Genomic DNA, 20,220 nt, shown 5'->3' with positions numbered 1-20,220 from the left:
CTCTTGGTTGCTAGTCAGTTGTCTCAATGGAAAGACCAAGGTATTTACCAAGGCCCCTCAAATCTCTGTCTCCCCAGCACTGAGGAGCTGCTGAATTCTCTGATCAGCTCTTTGGCTTTTCAGTTGCTGTTTTCTACTGGGTTTCTTGGAGTACTGACCTAGGCATTCGTGTCTTAAGAGTCAGCCAAAGAGTAGAGGGGGACTTCTATGTAGGTTTAAGAGTACCTCTTCTTCAATTCCCTACTCTCTAACATTTTGCTCTTAATTTCTAGCCATGCTGGCTGCTCTCATATCTGGAATGCTATCTCCTCAGTACAGGAAAACTGTTCCTAGAAAGGTAGTCATTTTTTAGGGATGGGTCTTGCTATGTTGCCCAGGCTGGCCTCAACCTCCTGGGCTCAAGTGATCCTCCCGCCTCAGCCTCTCAAGTAGCTGAGACTACAAGAACATGCCATCATGCCTAGCTAATAATTTTACTTTTAAAGAGGGTACAATTCTTTCTAGTACTGTCATTACTAGAGACAGTTATTCCTAGTGCTGTCACTACTAGAGACAGTTATTCTTAGTACTGTCATTACTATTCTCCCACCCCAAACACAGTTCTACTCTTTGAGAACAGGAACAAGGGAAGAAGTCACTGGTGATAAAATGCATATGTGAGTGCTTTGTAAATCTCTGTTTAGCTTCATCAATTCAATCTCCCCAAATAGGTTTTCTCTCCATTTATTAAAAAACAAAAACATAGTTTGTTCACAGGCATGGGGCCTTCAGTTCTCTGGAGAACTGAGGGAGTAAGGAAGTGCCACATGCTCACCTCTTTAGGGAGGTCCACTGGACTTCCCTACCCAGCAGGACAATAGCCTGCTCACTCAGGTAAGGCTTGGAGAAGGTTGTCAGAGCCTGTGAGAACTCAGTTCAGGACAGCCAGAAGGCTGGGCAGAGTGGATTGCAGCACCCATTCATGTCCTCGGTTGTTTAACCTCTTGAGACTCATCCACCAAGCCTCACCTTCTCTTAGCCGATCCCGTGTGCTCTTCTGGACATGGAGGCAGACTCTGACCTCTCCGGCTTCCTTGCCTTTCACCACCTGATCATTACACTCAAATACATTCCTTGCCACTTCTCTGGGATTGAACTCCATGATTGCCTTGACTCTCAGTACTGGCTGGGACCTAAAGGGACACCAGAAAACCATCAGGGACCTTCAAACAGGAAACATTCCTTCAAGGGAGAATGTCTGGTTGACTCCAAAAGGCAGTCTCACCTGAGCAGCAGCACATGCCCCTGGGCTCCTACAGTCAGGTCTACCAGTCCATCCATTGTGAGGTCCTGGCCCCCACTCAGTGACTGACCAAAATACTGGAGCCTGGGAGAGAGCTTGGAGCCTGCTATCCGCTGAGGGTAAAAAAGAGGTGTGGAGAGAGAAGGGGGTAGGAAAGACAGGAGATGTATAACTCAGTCATCCAGCATGGCCCAGACAGAGGTTCTCTAAGCTCTACTCAAGTCTCATCTCTTGCAACTAACCAAGGAACTAGGACAGCTTAGAACTTATCAAGGAATTATTCACCTTTAGACCACAACCTCAAGAGGATACCTACAATTTCTTTTTTAAAAAAACTTTTAAAATAAAAACGGGGTCTCACTTTGTGGCCCAGGCTGGTCTTGAACTCCTGGGCTCAAGCGATTCTGCCCCATCAGCCTCTCAAGTGCTAGGATTATAGGTGTGAGCCGCCACGCCCAACCCCAATTTCTATTAATTACCTGCATTTCCCTGCATACAGGGAAAAGTAAAAGTATATTATTTGGCTCAGCTGAATTTCATTTACGTAGTCAGAATAACGCAAACACTGAATGTTGATCTAACCAAAATGATCACATAAACATGAGGAGTGAATGGGGGGTAAAAGAGTGCTACTATGTGGCAAAAGGAAAACTGAAAAAGAGATCAATCTCCACTTTCATGGTGGGAAGTCAGTGGTAAAACAAAAATCAAAAAGTAGCAAAATTATTATTATCTAATTGGAACAAACAGAGAATTGAAAGAGCTGAAAGTGGTTCCCTCAAGAGCAAGGGAAATGAAGCCAAAACCATAGTGTATGTGGAAATTGTTGTTTTTTATTAGTGAGCTTTTTGGAACTATTTTGACTCTTTAAAGTATGTGCAAGAGTAATATTGAAAAAAATGACAGCCAAATAATAAATTTTAAAGAAATTTTAAAAGTGATTTTGTCATGTCCTTAATGCAAGTGAATTGGACACTTTTAATTATGGTATAAAAGTTATAAGACAAAGATATTAAAAATAACTATAGCTAAAATTATGTTACTGGATACACAATATAAATAACTGTAAATTGTGAATCAATAACATAAAACGTGTAGTGGGGAATAAAAGTATAGAGTGCATGTGATTTAAGTTCAGTTGTTATCAGCTTAAAATAGACCATGATAATTATGAGATGTTTTGTGGAAACCACAAAGAAAATACCTTTAGAAGTTATATACACAAAAAAAGGGTCAGACGCGGTGGCTCACATGGCTTACACCTGTAATCCCAGCACTTTGGGAGGCTGAGGTGGGCAGATCACGAGGTCAGGAGATCGAGACCATCCTGGCTAACGTGGTGAAACCCCGTCTCTACTAAAAATACAAAAAATTAGCCAGGAGAGGTGGTGGGCACCTGTAGTCCCAGCTACTCGGGAGGCTGAGGCAGGAGAATGGCCTGAACCCAGGAGGTGGAGCTTGCAGTGAGCCAAGATCGCACCACTGCACTCCAGCCTGGGTGACAGAATGAGACTGTGTCTCAAAGAAAAAAGTACAAAAAGAGAACAGAATGAAAGCATATTAATACAAAAATTAACAACAATAAAACACAAAGGAAGACAGCAAGAGAAGAAAAGAGGGACAAAAGACCTACATGACTAACAGAAAACAATTAACAAAATGGCAGTAGTAAATCCTTCTCTATCAATAATTACTTTAAATGTAAACAGAAGCAAACTCTCAAAACAGAGTGGCAGAATTAATAAAAATACAAAATCCAATTATATGCTATCTACAAGATACCCACTTTGTATTTACTGACACATAGGCTAAAAGTAAAGGAGTAGAAAATGCTATTCCATGAAAATGGTAACCAAAAGAGAGTGGGATGACATGCTAATATCAGACAAAATAGACTTTAAGTCAAAAAACAAATAATGATATTATATAATGATGAAATGGCCATTTCACCAGGAGTTACAACAATTAATTATATACACACCCATCAGACATCTGAATGTATAAAGCTAATAATGACAGAACTGAAGGGAGAAATAGACAGCAATTCAATAGTAAGAAACTTCAAAATCCTACTTTCAATAGCAAATAGAACAACTAGACAAAAAAAAAAAACAAGAGAGAATGGACCAAATGGACTTAACAGACATATACAAAATACACAAGCCAACTACTGCAGACTATACATTCTTCTCAAGTGCACATGGACCGTTCCCCAGGACAGACCACATGTTAGGTCACAAAACAAGTCTTAACAAATTTGAAATGATTTAAATTATATCAAGAATCTTTTCCAGCCACAATGGAATGAAACTAAAAACAATACCAGAAGAAAAACTGGAAAAAAACATACATATGTAAAAATTAAACAATACACCATTGAACAACTAATGGATAAAAAAAGAAATTAGAAAATAACATGAGATAGATGAAAACAAAAACACAATATACCAAACTTAATGGGAGGCAGCAAAAGCAGTACTAAAGGAAAGTTTGGGATAAACACCTAATTTTAAAACAAAAAGACAAATTTCAATTACAAAACCTAACTTTACACCTCAAGAAATGAGAAATAAAAGAACAAACTAAACCTAAAGTTAGTAGAAGGAAGAAAATAATAAAGATTACAGAAAAATAAATCAAATAGAGAATAGAAAAAAATCAATGAAATTAAGTTGATTTTTCAAAAAGATAGAATTGACAAGCTTTGGCCAGGTGCGGTGGCTCATGCCTGCAATCCCAGCACTTTGGGATGTCGAGGCAAGTGGATCACCTGAGATGAGGAGTTCAAAACCAGCCTGGCCATCATGGTGAAACCCTGTCTCTACTAAAAATATGAAAATCAGCCAGGTGTGGTGGCACATGCTTGTAATGCCAGCTACTCAGGAGCCTGAGGCAGGAGAACCACTTGAACCTGGGAGGTGGAGAATGCAGTGAGCTGTGATCATGCCACTGCACTCCAGCCTGGGCAACAGAGTGAGACTCCATCTCAAAAAAAAAAAAAAAGAACTGACAAGCTTTTAGGTAGACCAAGGAAAAAGGGAGAAAAAACAGAAACAACAGATAAGTAAAATTATAAATGAAAGAACATACAACTGATGCCATAGCAATAAAAAGGATCATAAAAGACTACTATGAACAATTATATGTTAACAAACTTGATAACCTTGAAGGAATGGATAAATTCCTAGAAATATACAACCTACCAAGCCTGAATCATAAGGCAATAGAAAGTTTAAACAGATCTATAATGAGTAAGGAAATTGAATCAGTAATCAAAGACCTCCTAACAAAGAAAAGCCCAGCACCTGATGGCTTCTCAGGCAAATTCTACCAACCAAACATTTAAATAAGAATTAATATGAATTCTTCTCAAACTCATCCAAAAAATTGAAGAGGAGGGAATACTTCCAAACTTATTGTATGAGGCAAGCACTATCCTGACACTAAATCCCAACAAACACACCACGAGAAAAGATCACTACATGCCAATTTCCCTATTGAACATAGATCCAAAATCCTAAATAAAATACTAGCAAACTGAATTCAATAGCACAAAAGGATCATACACCATGACCATGTGGGCTTTATTCCTGGCATGCAAGGATGGCTCAACATATGCAAATCGATAAATGTGATGCACCACATTAACAGAATAAGGAATAAAAATAACATGATCATATCAATAAGAAAAGAAAGCATTTAATAAAATTAAACATCTGTCTTAGCTTATTTGGTATAACAAATAACATAGACTGGATGGGTTATAAGCAATAGAAATTTATTTCTCATAGTTCTGAAGACTTGTGACATTCAAACTCAAGGTGCAAGCAGATTCAATATCTGGTGACAGCCTATTTTCTGGTTCATAGGCAACCATCATTTTGCTTTTGTCTAAGGGCACTAATCCTATTAATGAGGGCCACACTCTCATGACCTAAACACCTTCCAAAGGTCCCATCTACAAATACCATCACACAAGGAATTAGGCTTCAACACATGAATCTGGGGAGGACACAAACATTCAGGCCACAGGAATAGCCACTCATGATTAAAAACCCTCAACGAACTAGAAATACAGGGAAATTACAACAACATGATAAAGAACATAAAAAAAAGTGTCTAGTTAACATCATACCCAGTGGTGAAAATTTGATTTTACCACTAAAATTAGGAACAAGGCAAGGATGCCCACACTCACCACTTCTATTTCAACACAGTACTGAAAGTCCTAGCCAGAGCAATTGGGCAAGAAAAAGATAAGAAATGCATCCAAGTTAGAAATAAAGAAAAAAAATTGTCCCTGTTTGCAATTGACATGATCTTATTATACATAAGAAACTTGTTATAAATACTCTACGAAAAACTTATCAAATTTAATAAACAAATTTAGTAAAGTTGTGGAATACAAAATGAACATACAAAAATTATTTGTGTTTCTATACACTAACAACAAACTATCTACACACTAACAACAAACTATCTGCCATTTACAATGGCATCAAAAAATAAAATGCTTACAAGTTAATTTAACCAAGAAGGTGAAAAATATGCACACTAAAACTATAAAACATTGATGAAAGAAAGTTAAGACAAAAATCAATGGATGGATATCCCATATTATGGATTGAAAGAATATTTTTTAAAGGTCCATACTACTCAAAGTGATCGATAGAGTCAATGTAATTCCTACCAAAATCCCAATGGCATTTCTTACAGAAATAGAAAAAACAATACTAAAATTAATATGAAGTCACAAAAGACCTCAAATATCCAAGACAATCTTGAGCATAAACAACAAAGTTAGAGGTATCACACTACCTGACATCAAAATACACCACAAAGGTATACTCAGCAAAACAGCATGACACTGGCATAAAAACAGAGACATTGACCAATGGAACAGAATACAGAGCTCAGAAATGAACCCATGCATTTACAATCAACTAATTTTCTTTTCTTTTTTTTTTTTTTTTTCGAGACGGAGCCTTGCTCTGTTACCCAGGTTGGAGTGCAGTGGAATGATGTAGGCTCACTGCAACCTCTTCCTCCCAGGTTCCCCCATTCTCCTGCCTCAGCCTCCCGAGTAGCTGGGACTACAGGTGCCCACCACCATGCCTGGCTAATTTTTTTTTGTATTTTTAGTAGAGACGGGGTCTCACCATGTTAGCCAGGATGGTCTCGATTTCCTGACCTCATGATCCACCCGTCTCAGCCTTCCAAAGTGCTGGGATTACAGGCATGAGCCACCGCGCCCGGCCAACAATCAACTAATTTTCAACAAAGGTGCCAAGGGCATACAATGGGGAAAGGACAGTCTTTTTAACAAATGGTGTTAAGAACACTGGATATCCACAGGCAGAAGAATGAAACTGAGCCTTTATCTCAAACCAAATACAAAAATCAAAAGTGCTGAGCCAGGTGCAGTGGCTCACGCCTGTAATCCCAGCACTTTAGGAGACTGAGGCGGGTGGATTACCTTACATCAGGAGTTCAAGACCAGCCTGGCCAACATGGTGAAACCCCGTCTCTATTAAATATACAAAAAATTAGCCAGGCATGGTGGCGGAGGCCTGTAATCCCAGCTACTTGGGAGGCTGAGGCAGGAGAATCGCTTGGACCTGGGAGGTGGAGGTTGCAGTGAGCTGAGATCGTGCCACTGCACTCCAGCCTGGGCAATAGAGAGAGACTCCATCTAAAATAAAATTAAATTAAAAAATAAAAAAATTAAAAAGTGAGTTAAAGGCTTAAATGTAAGATCTAACACTATAAACTATTAGAAGGAAACGTAGAGGGAAAGCTTCATGACATTGGTCTGGGCAATGATTTTTTTATATGATCCTGAAAGCACAAGCAACAAAAACAAAAACAGACAAATGGAATTGCATCAAACTAAAAAGCTTCTGCACAATAAAGGAATAATTAACAGAGTGAAGAGACAACATACAGACTGGGGGAAAATATTTGCAAACCACACAACTGATAAATGGTTAACATCCATAACACATAAAGAACTCAATAGTAAGAAAATAAATAGCCCGATTTAAAAATGGGCAAAGAGGGCCGGGTTCAGTGACTCACACCTGTAATCCCAGCACTTTGGGAGGCTGAGGCAGGTGAATCACTTGAGATCAGGAGTTTGAGACCAGCCTGGCCAACATGGTGAAATGCCATCTCTACTAAAAATACAAAAATTAGCTGGGTGTGGTGGTGGGCACCTGTAATCTCAGCTACTCAGGAGGCTGAGGCAGGAGAATCACCTGAACCTGGAGGCAGAGGTTGCAGTTCACGCTACTATACTCCAGCCTGGGTGACAGACTGAGACTCCATCTCAAAAAAAAAAAAAAAAAAAAAAAAACTGCCCCCTACTACCACAGGAGGGCCAGCCTAACCGTTTGCTGCAAAAGTTGGCTGTAGTTGATCTTGTGAAAACTACTTTAAATTTCATATGCAGCCAAAAAAGAGCCCATATAGCCAAGACAATCCTAAGCAAAACAACAAAGCTGGAGGCATCACACTACCTGACTTCAAACTATACTACAAGGCTACAGTAACCAAAACAGCATGGTACTGATACCAAAACAGATATATAGACAAATGAAACAGAAAAGAGGCCTCAGAAATATCACCACACATCTACAACCATCTGATCTTCAACAAAACTGACAAAAGCAAGAAATGGGGAAAGGATTCCCTATTTAATAAATGGTTCTGGGAAAACTGGCTAGCCATATGCAAAAAACTGAAACTAGATCCCTTCCTTACACCTTATATAAAAATTAACTTAAGATGGATTAAAGACTTAAATGTAAAATCTATAACCATAAAAACCCTAGAATAAAACCTAGGCAGTACCATTCAGGGCATAGGCATGGGCAAAATCTTCCTTACTAAAACACCAAAAGCAATTGCAACAAAAGCCAAAATTGACAAATGAGATCTAATTAAACTAAAGAGCTTCTGCACAGCAAAAGAAACTATCATCAGAGTGAACAGGCAACCTACAGAATGAGAGAATATTTTTGCAATCTATCCATCTGACAAAGATCTAATATCCAGAATCTACAAGGAACATAAACAAATTTACAAGAAAAAAACAAACAACCCCATCAAAAAATTGGCAAAGGATATGAACAGATACTTCTCAAAAGAAGACATTTATGTGGCCAACAAACATATGAAAAAAAAAGCTCATCACTGGTCATTAGAGAAATGCAAATCAAAACCACAATGAGATACCATCTCATGCCAGTTAAAATGATGATCATTAAAAAGTCAGGAAACAACAGATGCTGGAGAGGATGTGGAGAAATAGGAATGCTTTTACACTGTTAGTGGGAGTGTAAATCAGTTCAACCATTGTAGAAGACAGTGTGGCGATTCCTCAAGGATCTAAAACCAGAAATACCATTTGACCCAGCAATCCCATTACTTGGTATATACCCAAAGGATTATAAATCATTCTACTATAAAGACACATGCACATGTATGTTTATTGAAGCACTATTTACAATAGCAAAGACTTGGAACCAACCTAAATGCCCATCAATGATAGACTGTATACTAAATGCCCATCAATGATAGACTGTATAAAGAAAATGTGGCACATATATACCATGGAATACTATGCCATAAAAGAGAATGAGTTCATGTCTTTTGCAGGGACATAGATGAAACTGGAAACCATCATTCTCAGCAAACTAACACAGGAACAGAAAAGCAAACACCACATACTCTCACACATAAGTGGGAGTTGAACAATAAGAACACATGGACACAGGGAGGGGAACATCACTGGAGCCTGTTGAGGGGTGGGGATCAAGGGGGAGGGAGAGCATTAGGACAAATACCTAATGCATGTGAGGCTTAAAACCTAGACAGCGGGTTGATGGGTGCAGCAAACCACCATGGCACTTGTATACCTAGGTAACAAACCTACATGTTCTGCACATGTATCACAGAACTTAACGTATAATTTTTTTTTTTGAGACAGAGTCTCGCTCTGTTGCCAGGCTGGCGTGCAGTGGTGCAGTCTTGGCTCACTGCAACCTCCGCCTCCTGGGTTCAAGCAATTCTCCTGCCTCAGCCTCCCAAGTAGCTGGGATTACAGGCATGCGCCACCAAGCCCAGCTAATTTTTGTATTTTTAGTAGAGATGGGGTTTCACCATGTTGGCAAGGCTGGTCTTGAACTCCTGACCTTGTGATCCGCCCGCCTCGGCCTCCCAAAGTTCTGGGATTACAGGCATGAGCCACTGTGCCTGGCCCAATGTATAATTTAAAAAAGAAAAAATAAATAAAAACATGAAGATTTAAAAAAAAAAAAAAGACTGCCCCCTACTACCACAGGAGGACGGACCAGCCTAAGCATTCACTGCAAAAGATGGCTATAATCGATCTTGTGAAAGCATTACTGAGCGGATCAAGATCTCTGGGAATGAACACTAAAGATGTTCCGAATAAATTATAGTCCGGCTGAGTGCAGTGGCTCACACCAGTAGTCCCAGCACTTTGGGAGGCCAAGGTGGGAAGATCACTTGAGCCCAGGAGTTGGAGACCAGCCTGGGAAACATAGACAGACCCTGTCACTGCAAAAGAAATTTAAAAATTAGCCAGGCATGGTGGCATACACCTGCAGTCAAAGACACTCAGGAGGCTGAGGCAGGCGGATCACATGAGCCTGGGAGGTCAAGGCTGCAGTGAGCCATGATTGCACCACTTCACTCCAGCCTGTGTGACAGACCAAGACCCTGTCTCAAAAATAATAATAATAAATAATAAATACATTTTAATCCAGTGGCATTTTAGTGTCTTTTTTGAAAACAAAAATTACATGTAATGTTACATTCTTGCATGTTCTTTGTTGATAGCATTAATTGATTCATTGGATTTCTTTTCTTTTTCTTTTTTATTATTATAATACTTTAAGTTTTAGGGTACACATGCACAACGTGCAGGTTTGTTACATATGTATACATGTGCCATGTTGGTGTGCTGCACCCATTAACTCGTCATTTAGCATTAGGTATATCTCCTAATGCTATCCCTCCCCCCCCCCACCCCACAACAGTCCCTGGTGTGTGATGTTCCCCTTCCTGTGTCCATGTGTTCTCATTGTTCAATTCCCACCTATGAGTGAGAACATGCAGTGTTTGGTTTTTTGTCCTTGCGATAGTTTGCTGAGAATGATGGTTTCCAGCTTCATCCATGTCCCTAGAAAGGACATGAACTCATCCTTTTTTATGGCTGCGTAGTATTCCATGGTGTATATGTGCCACACTTTCTTAATCCAGTCTATCATTGTTGAACATTTGGGTTGGTTCCAAGTCTTTGCTATTGTGAATAGTGCCGCAATAAACACTTGTATGCATGTGCCTTTATAGCAGCATGATGTATAATCCTTTGGGTATATACCCAGTAATGGGATGGCTGGGTCAAATGGTATTTCCAGTTCTAGATCCCTGAGGAATCACCACACTGACTTCCACAATGGTTGAACTAGTTTACAGTCCCACCAACAGTGTAAAAGTGTTCCTATTTCTCCACATCCTCTCCAACACCTGCTGTTTCCTGACTTTTTAATGATTGCCATTCTAACTGCTGTGAGATGGTATCTCATTGTGGTTTTGATTTGCATTTCTCTGATGGCCAGTAATGATGAGCATTTTTTCATGTGTCTTTTCGCTGCATAAATGTCTTCTTTTGAGAAGTGTCTGTTCATATCCTTCACCCACTTTTTGATGGGGTTGTTTGTTTTTTTCTTGTAAATTTGTTTGAGTTCATTGTAGATTCTGGATATTACCCCTTTGTCAGATGAGTAGGTTGCAAAAATTTTCTCCCATTCAGTAGGTTGCCTGTTCACTCTGATGGTGGTTTCTTTTGCTGTGCAGCAGCTCTTTAGTTTAATTAGATCCCATTTGTCAATTTTGGCTTTTGTTGCCATTGCTTTTGATGTTTTAGACATGAAGTCCTTGCCCATGCCTATGTCCTCAATGGTATTGCCTAGGTTTTCTTCTAGGGTTTTTATGGTTTTAGGACTGACATGTAAGTCTTTAATCCATCTTGAATTAATTTTTGTATACGGTGTAAGGAAGGGATCCAGTTTCAGCTTTCTACATATGGCCAGCCAGTTTTCCCAGCACCATTTATTAAATAGGGAATCCTTTCCCCATTTCTTCTTTTCATCAGGTTTGTCAAAGATCAAATAATTGTAGATATGCGGCATTATTTCTGAGTGCTCAGTTCTGTTCCATTGGTCTATATCTCCAGCAGCTGAGGGTCCTGACTGTTAGAAGGAAAACTAACAGCAGAAAGGACATCCACACCAAAAACCCATCTGTACGTCACCATCATCAAAGACCAAAGGTAGATAAAACCACAAAGATGGGGGAAAAACAGAGCAGAAAAACCGGAAACTCTAAAAATCAGAGCGCCTCTCCTCCTACAAAGGAACGCAGCTCCTCACCAGCAACGGAACAAAGCTGGACGGAGAATCACTTTGACAAGTTGAGAGAGGAAGACTTCAGAAGATCAAACTACTCTGAGCTAAAGGAGGAAGTTCAAACCAATGGCAAAGAAGTTAAAAACTTTGAAAAAAAATTAGAAGAATGGATAACTAGAATAATCAATGCGGAGAAGTCCTTAAAGGACCTGAAGGAGCTGAAAACCACGGCACAAGAACTACGTGACGAATGCACAAGCCTCAGTAACTGACGCGATCAACTGGAAGAAAGGGTATCAGCGATGGAAGACGAAACGAATGAAATGAAGCGTGAAGAGAAGTTTAGAGAGAAAAGAACAAAAAGAAACGAACAAAGCCTCCAAGAAATATGGGACTATGTGAAAAGACCAAATCTACATCTCATTGGTGTACCTGAAAGTGATGGGGAGAACGGAACCAAGTTGGAAAACACTCTGCAGGATATTATCCAGGAGAACTTCCCCAATCTAGCAAGGCAGGCCGACATTCAAATTCAGGAAATACAGAGAACGCCACAAAGATACTCCTCGAGAAGAGCAACTCCAAAACACATAATTGTCAGATTCACCAAAGTTGAAATGAAGGAAAAAATGTTAAGGGCAGCCAGAGAGAAAGGTTGGGTTACCCACAAAGGGAAGCCCATCAGACTGGCAGCTGATCTAGTCTGATGGGCTTCCCTTTGTGGGTAACCTGACCTTTCTCTCTCAGCAGAAACTCTACAAGCCAGAAGAGACTGGGGGCCAATATTCAACATTCTTAAAGGAAAGAATTTTCAACCCAGAATTTCATATCCAGCCAAACTAAGCTTCATAAGTGAAGGAGAAATAAAATCCTTTACAGACAAACAAATGCTGAGAGATTTTGTCACTACCAGGCCTGCCCTAAAAGAGCTCCTGAAGGAAGCACTAAACATGGAAAGGAACAACCGGTACCAGCCACTGCAAAAACATGCCAAATTGTAAAGACCATCAAGGCTAAGAAGAAACTGCATCAACTAACGAGCAAAATAACCAGCTAACATCATAATGACAGGATCTAATTCACACATAACAATACTAACCTTAAATGTAAATGGGCTCAATGCTCCAATTAAAAGGCACAGACTGGCAAATTGGATAAAGAGTCAAGACCCATCAGTGTGCTGTATTCAGGAAACCCATCTCACGTGCAGAGACACATATAGGCTCAAAATAAAGGGATGGAGGAAGATCTACCAAGCAAATGGAAAATAAAAAAAGGCAGGGGTTGCAATCCTAGTCTCGGATAAAACAGTCTTTAAACCAACAAAGATCAAAAGAGACAAAGAAGGCCATTACATAATGGTAAAGGGATCAATTCAACAAGAAGAACTAACTATCCTAAATATATATGCACCCAATACAGGAGCACCCAGATTCATAAAGCAAGTCCTTAGTGACCTACAAAGAGAGTTAGACTCCCACACAATAATAATGGGAGACTTTAACACCCCACTGTCAACATTAGACAGATCAACGAGACAGAAAGTTAACAAGGATATCCAGGAATTGAACTCAGCTCTGCACCAAGCGGACCTAATAGACATCTACAAAACTCTCCAATCCAAATCAACAGAATATACATTCTTTTCAACACCACACCACACCTATTACAAAACTGACCACATAGTTGGAAGTAAAGCACTCCTCAGCAAATGTAAAAGAACAGAAATTATAACAAACTGTCTCTCAGACCACAGTGCAATCAAACTAGAACTCAGGGTTAAGAAACTCACTCAAAACCGCTCAACTACATGGAAACTGAACAACCTGCTCCTGAAGGACTACTGGGTACATAACAAAATGAAGGCAGAAATAAAGATGTTCTTTGAAACCAATGAGAACAAAGACACAACATACCAAAATCTCTGGGACACATTCAAAGTAGTGTGTAGAGGGAAATTTATAGCACTAAATGCCCATAAGAGAAAGCAGGAAAGATCTAAAATTGACACCCTAAAATCACAATTAAAAGAACTAGAGAAGCAAGAGCAAACACATTCAAAAGCTAGCAGAAGGCAAGAAATAACTAAGATTAGAGCAGAACTGAAGGAAATAGAGACACAAAAAACCCTTCAAAAAATTAATGAATCCAGGAGCTGGTTTTTTGAAAAGATCAACAAAATTGATAGACCGCTATCAAGACTAATAAAGAAGAAAAGAGAGAAGAATCAAATAGATGCAATAAAAAAATGACAAAGGGGATATCACCACCGATCTCACAGAAATACAAACTACCATCAGAGGATACTATAAACACCTCTACGCAAATAAAATAGAAAATCTAGAAGAAATGGATAAATTCCTCGACACATACACTCTCCCAAGACTAAACCAGGAAGAAGCTGAATCTCTGAATAGACCAATAGCAGGCTCTGAAATTGAGGCAATAACTAATAGCTTACCAAACAAAAAAAAGTCCAGGACCAGATGGATTCACAGTCGAATTCTACCAGAGGTACAAGGAGGAGATGGTACCATTCCTTCTGAAACTATTCCAATCAAGAGAAAAAGAGGGAATCCTCCCTAACTCATTTTATCAGGCCAGCATCATCCTGAGACCAAAGCCGGGCAGACACACAACAAAAAAAGAGAATTTTAGACCAATATCCTTGATGAACATTGATGCAAAAATCCTCAATAAAATACTGGTAAACCGAATCCAGCAACACATCAAAAAGCTTATCCACCATGATCAAGTGGACTTCATCCCTGGGATGCAAGGCTGGTTCAACATACGAAAATCAATAAACATAATCCAGCATATAAACAGAACCAAAGACGAAAACCACATGATTATCTCAATAGATGCAGAAAAGGCCTTTGACAAAATTCAACAACCCTTCATGCTAAAAACTCTCCATAAATTAGGTACTGATAGGATGTATCTCAAAATAATAAGAGCTATCTATGACAAACCCACAGCCAATATCATACTGAATGGACAAAAACTGGAAGCATTCCCTTTGAAAACTGGCACAAGACAGGGATGCCCTCTCTCACCACTCCTATTCAACATAGTGTTGGAAGTTCTGGCCAGGGCAATCAGGCAGCAGAAGGGAATAAAGGGCATTCGATTAGGAAAAGAGGAAGTCAAATTGTCCCTGTTTGCAGATGACATGATTGTATATCTAGAAAACCCCATCGTCTCAGCCCAAAATCTCCTTAAGCTGATAAGCAACTTCAGCAAAGTCTCAGGATACAAAATCAATGTGCAAAAATCACAAGCATTCTTATACATCAATAACAGACAAACAGAGAGCCAAATCATGAGTGAACTCCCATTCACAATTGCTTCAAAGAGAATAAAATACCTAGGAATCCAACTTACAAGGGATGTGAAGGACCTCTTGAAGGAGAACTACAAACCACTGCTCAATGAAATAAAAGAGGATACAAACAAATGGAAGAATGTTCCATGCTCGTGGGTAGGAAGAATCAATATTGTGAAAATGGCCATACTGCCCAAGGTAATTTATAGATTCAATGCCATCCCCATCAAGCTACCAATGACTTTCTTCACAGAATTGGAAAAAACTACTTTAAAGTTCATATGGAACCAAAAAAGAGCCTGCATTGCCAAGTCAATCCTAAGCCAAAAGAACAAAGCTAGAGGCATCACGCTACCTCACTTCAAACCATACTACCAGGCTACAGTAACCAAAACAGCATGGTACTGGTCTTTTCTTTTTTTCTTTTGTGACACAGCTTTTAGTCTCACTTGCATTTATGTGTGTTTTTCAGACAACAATTAATAATTATATTGAAAATGTAGCAGCAATTGTCTTGAAGGGTGTTCATATACATTGGACTGACTTGTGTAAACTCTCTGTTAAACATGATTTAAAAGCCATTAAGAGTACTTTGCGGCCAGACATGGTGGCTCATGCCTGTAATCCCAGCACTTTGGGATGCTGAGACGGGCAGATCACAAGGTCAGTAGTTCGAGACCAGACTGGCCAACATGGTGAAACCCCATCTCTACTAAAAATACAAAAATTAGCTGGGCATGGTGGCGCACGCCTGTAATCCCAGCTACTCAGGAGGCTGAGGCAAAAGAATCTCTTGCCCAGGAGGCAGAGGTTGCAGTAAGCCAAGATCATGCCACTGTACTCCAGCGTGGGCAACAGGGCAAAATTCTCCATCTCAAAAAGAAAAAAAAAAAAGAGTACCTTGCATTGCTAATAGATATTGCCATTAGCTGTGAGTGTTATATGTCTGCACTGATATTCTTATCAAAAATTTCTATATTAGCTTCAAATATTCAGTTTAAAACTCAAACTTTGAGATTTTTGTAGCTTTTAGTTGGTTAATTTTGAAAATTTAATATGTTGATGGAAGTTTTAAATTATCATCATTATTTTACAAAATGATGGAGGAGGAGCTAAAATTCCTTGTTAAGAGAATTATGAAGTGTCAAAAAAATTCTTCATTAGGACACAAGGAAAAAGGATGGCCTGCTAAATCATTCAAAATGCTTTTTGGTACCTTGGATTAATCATATAATAGCTATAGCAAGAAATAGATACCATGAACAGACCAATAACAAGCAGCGAGATCGAATCAGAAAGAGCCCAGGACCAGAAGGTTTCACAGCTGAATTTTAACAGACATTCAAAGAATTGGTACCAATGATATGATACTATTCCAAAAGATAGAGAAAGAGGGAATCCTCCCTAAATCATTCTATAAAGCCAGTATCACACTAATATCAAAACCAGAAAAGGACATAACAAAAAAAAAGAAAACTACAGAACAATATCCCTGATGAATATAGAAGCAAAAATCCTTAACAAAATACTAGCTAACCAAATCCAACAGTACATCAAAAAGATAATACATCATGATCAAGTCTGTTTCATCCCAAGGACGCAGGAATGGTTTAATATATGCAAGTCAATAAATGTGATACATCACATAAACAGAATTAAAGAAGAAAACTATATAGTCATCTCAATAGATGCAGAACAACCATTTGATAAAATCCAGCATCCCTTTATGATTAAAAAAAAGGCTTTCAATAAATTAGACATAGAAGGGACTTATCTCAAAATAATAAAAGCCATTATCTGACAAAAGCACAGCCAACTTCATATTGAAGGGGGAAAAGTTGAAAGCATTCTCACTAAGAACTGGAACAAGACAAGAATGCCCACTTTCAACACTTCTATTCAACACAGTACTGAAAGTCCCAGCCAAATCAATCAGTCAAGAGAAAGAAATAAAGGGGTCCAAATTGGAAAAGAGGAAGTCAAATTAGAGCTGTTTGCCAATGATATGATCATTTACCTAGAAAATGCTAAAGGCTCATCCAAAAGATTCCTAGATCTGATAAAAAATTTCAGTAGTCTCAGATTACAAAATCAATGTATGCAAATCAGTAGCACTGCTATACACCAACAACGACAAAGCTGAGAATCAAATCAAGAACTCAATCCCTTTTATAACAGCTACAAAAATAAAATAAAATGCCTAGGAATATAGTTAACCAAGGAGGTGAAGCTCCCTACAAGGAAAACTACAAAACACTGCTGAAATAAATTATAGATGACACAAACAAATGGAAATATATCCCATGCTCATGGATAGGAAGAATCAATATTGTGAAAATGACCATACTGCCCAATCTACAGATTCAATGCAATTCCCATCAAAATACCAACATCATTTTTCACATAACTAGAATAAAACAATCCTAAAACTCATATGGAACAAAAAAAAGAGCCCAAATAGCCAAAGCAATACTAAGCAAAAAGAACAAATCTGGAGGCATCACAGTACCAGACTTCAAATTATACTACAAGGCTATAGTTACCAAAACAGCATGGTACTAGTATAAAAATAGGCACTTAGACCAATGGAACAAAATAAAGAACCCAGAAATAAAACCAAATACTTACAGCCAACTGATCTTTTACAAAGCATACCAAAACATAAATTGGGAAAAGGACACCCTATTCAGTAAATGGCGCTGGGAAAACAGGCAAATCACATGTAGAAGAATGAAACTGGATCCTCTTCTCTCAACTTATACAAAAATCAACTCAAGATGGATCAAAGACTGAAATCTAAGACCTGAAACCATAACAATTCTACAAGATAACATTGGAAAAACTCTTCCGGACATTGGCCTAGGCAAAGAATTCATGACCAAGACCCCAAAAGCAAATGCAACAAAACCAATAAATGGGACCTAATTAAACTAAAAAGCTTCTGCACAGCAAAAGAAATAATCATCAGAGCAAACAGACAACCCACAGAATGCAAGAAAATATTTGCCAACTATGCATCTGACAAAGGACTACTATCCAGAATCTATAAGGAACTCAAACAAATCAGCAAGGAAAAAACAAATAATCCCATCAAAAAGTGGGCAAAGGATATGAATAGACAATTCTCAAAAGAAGATACACAAATGGCCAATAAACACATGAAAAAAATGCTCAACATCACTAATCATCAAGGAAATGCAAATTAAAACCACAATAAAATACCACCTTACTCCTGCAAGAATGGCCATAACTAAAAAGTCAAAAAACAATAGATCTGGCATGGATGTGATGAAAAGGGGACACTTTTACACTGCTGGTGGGAATGTAAATTAGCACAACCTCTATGGAAAACAGTATGGAGATTCCTTAAATAACTAACAGTAGATCTACCATTTGATTCAGTAATCCCACTACTGGGTATCTACCCAAAGGAAAAGAAGTCATTATATGAAAAAGATACATGAACATGCATGTTTATAGCAGCACAATTCACAATTGCAAAGATATGGAACCAAACTGTGGTACCCGTCGACCAATGAGTGGATTTAAAAAAGTTATATATATGTGTGTGTATATATGTGTATATATACACAGAGTACTACCCAGCCATAAAAAGGAACAAATAATGTATTTTGCAGCAACTTGGATAGAACTGGAGGCCATTACTGAAGTAACACAGGAATGGAAAACTAAATATATGTTTTCATTTATAAGTGGGAGCTAAACTATAAGGATGCAAAGACAAGAGTGATGTAATGGACTTTGAGGACTTGGTGAAGGGGAGTCTGGGAGGAGGTAAGAGACAAAAGACTATATATTTGGTACAGTGTATGCTGATTTGATGACAGGTGCACTAAAATCTCAGAATTCACCACTACAGAATTCATTCATGTAACCAAAAAGCACTTGTACCCCAAAAGTTACTGAAATTTTTTAAAAATCATATGATGACTATAGTCCACTCAGTACTTGCTTAAATTTTAGATAATAACTATAGTCCATTCAGTACTTTCTTAAATTTTAGAAAAGCTATATAAATTACTTGTACATAACTTGAAGACTGCTTTGGCTGGGTGCAGTGGCTCACATCTATAACCCTAACACTTTGAGAGGCTGAGGCAGGAGGATGGCTTGAGGCCAGAAGACCAGCCTGGCCAACATAGTGAGACTTCATCTCTACAAAAAATTGAAAAATTAGCCAAGCGTGGGGGTGCACACCTATAGTCTCGGCTACTTGGGCAGCTGAGAAGGAAGAATTGCTTGAGCCTGGTTGTCAAGACTGCAGTGAGCCATGATCTCGTCACTGCACTCCAGCCTGGGCAACAGAGGGAGACCTTGTCTCAAAAAAATAAAAAGAGAGAGAAAGAAACAGAGAGAAAGAAAGAAAGAAAGAAGGAAAGAAAGAAAGAAAGAAAGAAAGAAAGAAAGAAAGAAAGAAAGAAAGAAAGAAAGAAAGAAAGAAAAGAAAGAAAGAGGGAGGGAGAGAGAGAGAGAAAGAAAGAGGGAGGGAAAGAGAGAGAGAGAAAGAAGAAAGAAAGAGAAAGAAAAAGCTGGGTGCGGTGGCTCACGCCTGTAATCCCAGCACTTTGGGAGGCTGAGGCAGGTGAATCACAAGGTCAGGTGTTCGAGACAAGCCTGGCCAACATGGTGAAACCCCGTCTCTCCTAAAAAGAGAAAAATATTAGCCAGGCGTAGTGGCGGGCACCTGTCATCTCAGCTACTCGGCAGGCTGAGGCAAGAGAATAGCTTGAACCTGGGATGCGGAGGTTGCAGTGAGCCGAGCTCACTCCACTGCACTCCATCCTGGGCAACAGAACGAGACTCCGTCTCAAAACAAACACAAAAACAAAAGAGAAAAAGAAAGAAAAAAAAGAAAAGAAAGAAAGAAAGAAGGAAGGAAGGAAGGAAGGAAGGAAGGAAAGAAAGGAAGAAAGAAAGAAGAAAGAAAGAAAGAAAGAAAGAAAGAAAGAAAGAAAGAAAGAAAGAAAGAAAGAAAGAAAGAAGAAAAGAAAAGAAAGAAAAAAAGAAAGATTGTTCTTCCTTTGGCTAATTAAGTAATGCCCTCACAGCACTAGATTGCACAGTGCTCTTACTGGATAAACTCAATAGTGCCTCTAGTTGGGTTGATTGAGGATGTCTGAAAGGCATTCACAGAGCCCGATGCCTGCTATTGC

General features: G+C 38.9%; 1 protein-coding gene across 2 annotated transcripts in view; it reads right to left on the bottom strand.

Moving 5' to 3' along the window:
• The window catches only part of ITGAM (integrin subunit alpha M), a 71,586-nt gene that overhangs the window by 10,217 nt on the left and 41,149 nt on the right, over positions 1–20,220 (bottom strand). For both annotated transcript variants that reach the window (XM_019012856.4, XM_019012857.4), the window contains exons 15-16: positions 1,265–1,395; positions 1,009–1,172 (exon numbers count right to left, since the gene is read on the bottom strand). In XM_019012856.4, the coding sequence (XP_018868401.3) occupies positions 1,009–1,172; positions 1,265–1,395 (295 nt within the window). The remainder of the gene's footprint in view (positions 1–1,008; positions 1,173–1,264; positions 1,396–20,220) is intronic.

The sequence above is a fragment of the Gorilla gorilla genome, chromosome 18, assembly GCF_029281585.2.
Source record: "Gorilla gorilla gorilla isolate KB3781 chromosome 18, NHGRI_mGorGor1-v2.1_pri, whole genome shotgun sequence".
Taxonomy (NCBI): Eukaryota; Metazoa; Chordata; class Mammalia; order Primates; family Hominidae; genus Gorilla; species Gorilla gorilla.
Note: the sequence above shows the minus strand (reverse complement) of the source record. Positions and strands in the feature narration are given on the sequence as shown.